At 32.7% G+C, this 7,478-nt stretch overlaps 1 protein-coding gene and 1 long non-coding RNA gene across 2 annotated transcripts in view; one reads left to right on the plus strand and one right to left on the minus strand.

Moving 5' to 3' along the window:
* Positions 1 to 1,447, minus strand: part of LOC106688898 (Kv channel-interacting protein 1) — a gene marked incomplete at its 5' end in the record, with an annotated part of 98,829 nt that extends 97,382 nt beyond the window's left edge. Inside the window, 1 exon segment of the mRNA XM_014433598.3 lies at positions 1,253 to 1,447. Coding sequence (XP_014289084.3) covers positions 1,253 to 1,447 — 195 coding nt within the window.
* LOC136795199 (uncharacterized) overlaps positions 1 to 7,478 on the plus strand; it is a 327,053-nt gene that overhangs the window by 89,034 nt on the left and 230,541 nt on the right. The gene's annotated exons all lie outside the window — the stretch shown is intronic.

The raw sequence follows: 7,478 nt of genomic DNA on the forward strand, positions 1-7,478 counted from the left end.
TATATAATTTGTTAAGATTTACTTAGACCCTTATTTTTATCGAAATCTTGTATAATTTTATTTTATGGTATCCTTTAGTTTTAATGGTCCTTTCTTTTTTGTATTCTTTAAATTAGATATCATGTTACGTATTGTATGTTGTATAATATTATATTTGTTATGCATTTTATTATTTTTTATATTGTACTCTTATTTTTAATCAAGTTCACTACATACTTATTACGAATCCATTACCTCATTATTTCTGATTTATTAATTGTAAATTCGTATCACTATTATTCACTCCATAAGATCAACTTTTTTTTTATTTTACTTGATTTTCATTTAAGTATTTTGTGTTTTATTATTTTATTAATTGAATTATTAGTTTTATCCCTCGAAATTAATTCATAGTTTATAGTTACAGCTTATAAATTGTCGCAGCCTCCATGTTTCATTTCATCATTTCTGTATGTTATTTTGGCACCGACCGATGGGTGTTGTCATCTGTTTCGAACATAATGGATGTACTTCTCTGAATGAATGAATAAATAAATAAAATAAAATAACATATCAGCTGAACACTTCTGTTGAATTATAAACGTAGGTTTAAACAATGGGTGAATCCAAGATAAACTTTTTTCCTCTGAACATTTAAAAAAAGCGAAAACGAAATACCTTATGTATGGAAATTACCTTGTTTATTGTCGATCAGAAATAACACGAGATTATTATCAGAAATTAACACGAGATTATAGTTTCGTTAACCATGTTATATTGTCTCTACAAATTAATTATGCTGTAGAGTCATATATGAGGTGTATGTGATTGGGTGTGCGGTCGAAGAATAACACAAATAAGATAAAAAAAACTTATTTATTAGTGCCAATGTTTTGGCCAGAATTTCTGCCCTTCATTAGCGTAAAAAACCAAGATAACAACCTTAAGGAAGAAAACATAGAATATATTATTTTATTATAATATATATATATATATATATATATTTTCATTTTGTAAAATTACTTTCATTTACTAAAATTATTTCTTTCATTACTTTAATCATTCTATGTATCCTTTTATTCATTTATTGTAATCTTGGTTTTTGTTCTCAGACCTGATGAAGTTTTTAAATTTATTTTTGTTATTCTCTGACCGCACCCATCTACTCTTCATATGTATTATCCACAGTCAATTATCTTCTCATTATTATAGAGTTATGTATTATATATTGTTCTTATCTATAATATACTTAAGGAAAATAGTTTTTACTGACCTCCTTGGGGAAAGAACTGAGAATAGATAGACCTAAAAGAGTCCTCAGTGACGAGCCCTGAAGGACAGTGAGCCTTGAAGCTGCGGTAAATCCTCTTGAGCTCGGCCCTCGAGAACCTGGTGGCCCTGACCAGAGCTTCCAGAGAGTCCGGCCTCGCCCTAGCCGACGGCCAGTCACCTTCTTCCCACTCCGAGTCTGCAATAGAAAAAAGAGTATTATTATATAAAGTTTATTCATATACATTTATAGTTCACATTTAGGTTCATGCTTATTGATTAAGATTTATAAATGCGATACAAACCTGACTACTTAGATTATATTTCGTTCATGTTGTTTAAGGATAACAAATGCAATGCAAATTAAACGAAATTATCAGTAGATAGAAATATAGTCATAAAAAAAAAGAAAATAGTCAAAGCAGAACATTTAAAAAATAATTAAATAAATAAGAATTGGAAAAACTAACAAATAAATTTTAAAAACCACATAAATAGAGAGGTTTAAATAGCTAAGAAAATACTAATAAATACAAGATGTCCTAGTTTCTCAATGTCAATCCCATAACCTCCTCAATTTTTAGAATTTTAATTACATTTTCTTTAGCGCATTTGCTCAGCATCAACTGACTCACTACCGGTGAGAGGGATGCGCTGGGATCTTTTGAGCTCTGCTCTACCCCTCACACATGGGGGATAGAGTGGGCTCAGGGATTTTCAGGTCGATTGCTTAAACATTGTATATTAGAGTGTATTATTATATTATTTTATCATTATGTTGTTTTATTTATTTATTTTTCATACACATAGTTTGATTATGTTCATTTTGTTTATTCTTCTGTTTGTATATATGTTAAGAGAGTTTTTTTTTTTTTCATTCATTTATTTATTTCATTTTATTTTAGTATGTATGAGATAATTCATCACTAATACCTTTTTCCCACAACTGTGTGGCAGATTGTTATATCTATCAATAAATAAAAAGTATTTAAAAAAAAAAATTACATTTTCGCCGGTTCAAAACGGTGGCATGCGTTTCATCATATGAGAGTATTGTTAATTTTCTAACCTTCTCCATTTATTATTATGCAGTATAGCTAAATCTGAAATTTCCAATAGAAAAAGACTTATTTAACGAATTATTCTAACTAACCAAATTTTGAGACTGATACATTTTGAGTCCTTAATCAAAGCTGCGAACAATTTTTAAGGATTTCAGGTTTAGAGAAAAATCCCAGAGAATAAAATCGTTTACGAATTAAATTGCCCGTTACGATTCGTCGTCATAATAGTTGCATTTCTTAATTGAGGCATCATCTTCATGATAGTCGTTTTATTTTCCTCGGTCGATCTAAGAAACTCAAATTATGATGGATTCTCACAGGAAATTTGGTTCTAAAACGATTTTAATCCTATGAGAGTTTTAGATAAAAAGTTTTTTTTTTTTAGTAGATGACATGACTTCCTTAGTGAAATTTAAGGTTTGACAAAAATGAGGTAAATGTAATTATATGAATTAAAAATACTTGGATGAGAATTGTTGTTAATATGAATTATTACTTGTAGGTTTATTAATGAACATGTTTATGGGACAGTGGTCCCGAAACGTTGTAAAACAAAAATGAGAATATAGAATAAAATATATTCAATTTTTGGAAGTTTTTAACCTCAAAACATTTATTGAGGTTTTTGTTTTAAAATAACTAAGGATTAATTTAAACTCAAAATAGGGTGGTCTATAAAAGTGATATACTCACTGCACCACTCTTTTTGACTATAGGTTAATAATAATATCTGTGAAATATATTATTCCTTTTAATTATCAATATATCCTTTTCATATGCTGACTTTCCGTGATCTTTTCTCCATCGTGATGATTACAATACTTTTTCTCAGGTTTCCTTATCAATGATCTATATGTTTATATTTTATCCCAGCTATCCTGCCCAACAAAAACCTATCTTATTTTAGCTGTCTGCATTATTTTTGCACATCCTTATTGTATGCACTGCCAATATTTTTTAAAATCTTTGTAGCGTATATTAGGACAACATTCTTTTAATAATGTATATAATTAGTTTGTATTATTTATTATAAAAGGGTTTAACTTTAGGGTGTGAAATACCGGTGATTGAGTATGCTGATGATTTGGTATTATTGGCTGAGGACAAAAAAACTATAAAACTAAATACATGGTTAGCAGTAAAAAGAGTAGCAATCTCAGTGATATAGATATAGCAGGAAATATATTTGAACAGGTAGATAGAATTAAGTATTTAGGATCTACGGTCTCTAGAAAAAAAAATTAAATCACTAAGGAGAGAACAGCTTCCTAAAGTTTTTGGAAATAAAATAATAAGCAAAATATTCGAACCTAAAAAGATGAGTAAACAAAAGAATTTAGAAGACCACATAACGCTAAATTGAGGGAATTGCACGCGGTAAAAGTAATTTAGGTCATAGCATTTTGATGAATAAGATGAGAGTGCTAGGTTATGAGACTTAGTACTGAATGGATCCCTAAAACGTTAATAAACTTTGAACTGACTGGTAAACGTCCGAGGTGTAGACCGAAACGTAGATGGGAAGATTTCTGGATGTCTGTTTTGGTAGATTTAGATTTGAAGGGACGTCACTGGAGAGATGTATGTTAAGAACGATAGTGGTACCGGCATGAAGCCTTGGGGCTCGCTAAGCCTTTTATATTATTTATTATCTTTTATTTAGAACATATAATGACACTCACATTAAACATCATACGGAGTATTAGTGGTTTATCAAATTATCCAATATTCTAGTCTAACATACACCCGGCGGGTAATGGGGAGTGAATGTTTAATGTCTCCCCTGGCCTCCGCTATAAGTACCCTTCCGAGTTTGTTCGTGTTTTGCTGAAAACCTGTTTGGAGATTTATTCGCGTCAAGTGAGTTAAGTAAACGAAGCGGGGAGTTCTAAATGAATCTGTGGTCCATGCATATATCGCCGCTATGTAAAATACTCTGGCTACAGCCCGTCTCCTATTTGCATAGTCACAGTTGAGCATTTCAATTACACGTTGGTCAGTTCTCTCTTCTGTTGTTGACTACAGTTTCAAACTCTATTTTCGAATATCAGGATTCCTTGTTGATCGAATAGTTCACATTGTTTGAGCACTGATTTCGGTTCGATTATTTGAGCATACAAATTTCATTTTTAAACCATGAAAATTTATACTAGGGCTTTTTGGGGAAGTCTAAATCTGCATGATATAGATATAGAAGGAAATATGTTTGAACAGGTAGATAAGTATAAGTATTTAGGTTCTACGGTAACTAAAAAAAAACGAAATTTATGAAGAAATAAAAGTTGATGGCTGGAAATGCTTGTTATTTTTCAATTTCAAAACTGCTTAGCTCGCGCCTTCTATCGTAAAACTTAAAAATTGGAATTAACAAAACTATTATCCTCCCCACTGCTCTTGATGGATTTCAGATGTGGCCTCTTACTTGGGATGAACAGCGTCTTAAGATTTTCGAAAATAGAGTATTATGCAAAATATTCGGACCGAAAGAGGATGAATTAACGGGAGAATTTGGAGGAATACACAACGCTGCATTAAGGGGTCTACACCCGGTAAAAATAATTCAAGTTATGGCATTGCAGCGTATAAGATGGGAGTGTAAGGTTATAGGGCTTAGTAACGAGCGGATCCCTAAAATGTTAATAAACACTGAATCAACGGGTAAACGTCTGAAGGGGTAGACCAAAACGTAGATCGGAGGATTACACTAAAACTGATTTAGTGGAATTGGGTTTGGAGGGGCATCACTGAAAGGATGTATGCTGAAAGCGTTTGGTGGTATCGGCATTGAACCTTCGGGTTCGTTAGGCCTTTATTATTATTTTTGGGGAAGATGTAAAACAGTGGTGCTGAGTAGATTTTCACTTAGTTTACAAACATTACAATCAATGGTTCTCTCCATTAGGAAAATTACAAGTTTTTAATTATTTTTTTGACTAAACAGATTTAGAGTTTTAGGTACAAACTTAAGCCGAACAACAAAGCACAACGCCTATTCTAGGAACCGTCGCGCCTGGATTTGATTCTAGTTGAGGTCCACCATATATTTTATATGGTCACTGGGTATTTTATTTCCCCGGTTCCCGATATATATATTTATTTCTTTTACGAGGGTAGGGGAAATCTTCAAAAGACACGAATAGGCCCGTACCTATCCGTGTGTGGGATTTCTACCCACTAAAATGACACTCCCTACATCTGTTTCTCGTGGCCAGTGGCTGAGTGCTGCCTCATTGTTTTAGGCTATCTCCTGGTTCACCTTTCTTTCTCCTCATTAACTTTTGCATCATCTCTGCAGCGAATCGTTAACCTGCCATCCAATAATCGTGGTTGAGCATCATAATGTTGACGGTATTATTTGCTGTCGGGTCTGAGCCGCAGACTCATCCGAGCTCACTCCTTTTTTCATGAAAGCGGGGACAGAAGAAGAAAAAGTGTTCTGCACTCTCTTCCATTCCCGGGCACAATGGACATTCTCCAGTGTCATCGAGCTTAAACCTGTACTGGTAGGCTCGGAAGCAACCATGCCCTGTGATAAGCTGAGTGATGTAGTAGTATACCTCCTCGTGGTTCCTACTCACCCAGGCCTCAATGTTGGGCACCAGCCTGTCCAGCAACGTTGCCATTTTCTTATAGTCTCCTTTTATAATTCGTCTCTAGGAATATGGTCAGGACTATTATAACAGCACTTCCCTTCAACGGTGATCAGCTCAGTTCAGTCGGTAGCATCGTGGCCATCAGGCAAGCCGCTTCTTATGTGACTACGAAACGCGCTGATCACTCTTAGCGCACACCTACGATACACCGACACCATCGGTCTTCTCTAGGCCTCAGAAACCAACGCATCCTTTCATATCATAGGTGCGTAGAGCAGAATGGATGGGACCACACTGGATATCAAAAGCCTGCGGCTGTTCCTGGGCCCGCTTTATCACTCACTCCCTGAATAAGCTCTTTGAACCGGAGTCTATCAACAACAGGCAAACAAAACTAATGTGTTGTATTTTAATTAATTTTTGTTTTAAAAAACATAAATTTACCCATCAAAATATTTTGATCAATTCCTAAGTTTTAACTCAGTCTTTGGATATGTGTATGAGATTTAATTAAAGTTAATTGTTTATTAAAATGTTATTATTTATATTTTCAAGATTTTAAATAGGCTTTCACATTGTGCGAGGTTATTAACACAATTTTATTGGTTAGTAAAATGTTTAAATTTAGGCAACAAATTGAAGTTTTAGCTTAGTACAGTTTTTCATTTAACAGTTTGACACTTAAAAACTCTAGAATAAGCCAAAATTTAAGAATGTAAGAAAATACTACTTACACCAATATTTCTACACAGAATCACAATTAATCAATAGGAGTTATATCAAGAGCATAATGCTTATATTTTAGCGACCAACTTATTTTTTTTTAGTTTAAAAATATGTCCCACGTGATTCTATTGATATATTAAATATCGCTGATGTATCATGTATCGGAAATATATAATCTGCTGGTCTGTGCCAAACGTGATCTCCAACGGACCCAACTAATTTTATTCTTATTCTTTATCTTTCTCCATTGTTATATGTGCTATATAAAACTCTAGTATTTATCGTTTTACAAAATAAAATACTACTTTTTTTAAAATCTGTAATGAAGACATGTTTGGTAATTAATGTTTGTTATTTTTAGAGTCTTCAATGTTTTTGTGGATGAAATATCTAACAGGAAAGAGATAGATTAGGTGATGTTCTCTACATGCTTCTGTTCGACATGTTCTCTTTTTTTGTAAACAATATAATTATTCTTTCAAATAGTTTTTTTCTGTTTGAAAACTGTATTTAAGAAAAAAAAATTAAAATCTTACCCTTGTTAATTTCGCTGACCCCCCTTGAAGTGAAAATAAATGATTAGGTTAGTAAAAAATATATTTTTTTTTCAAGCAAATAATAGTACTATCTAATAAAGCACTGCTGTAATTATATATAATTTTCTTAAAATTTTGGTTTCATTTGCCTTTTCCGTGGTGAAATGTCATGGGCTGAACGATGGTTTGCCCCCCTAGTTCTGATCCTGGGTCTGTATATACCAGGTCATTCAAAAAGTCCTGTCGTTTTTTTGGGGGAAATTATAAATAAATAAATATTTTCAAATAATCACCTTTATTCATCAAAATAT

Source organism: Halyomorpha halys, unplaced genomic scaffold (assembly GCF_000696795.3).
Source record: "Halyomorpha halys isolate HHAL.00 unplaced genomic scaffold, Hhal_1.1 Scaffold1231.1, whole genome shotgun sequence".
NCBI lineage: Eukaryota > Metazoa > Arthropoda > Insecta > Hemiptera > Pentatomidae > Halyomorpha > Halyomorpha halys.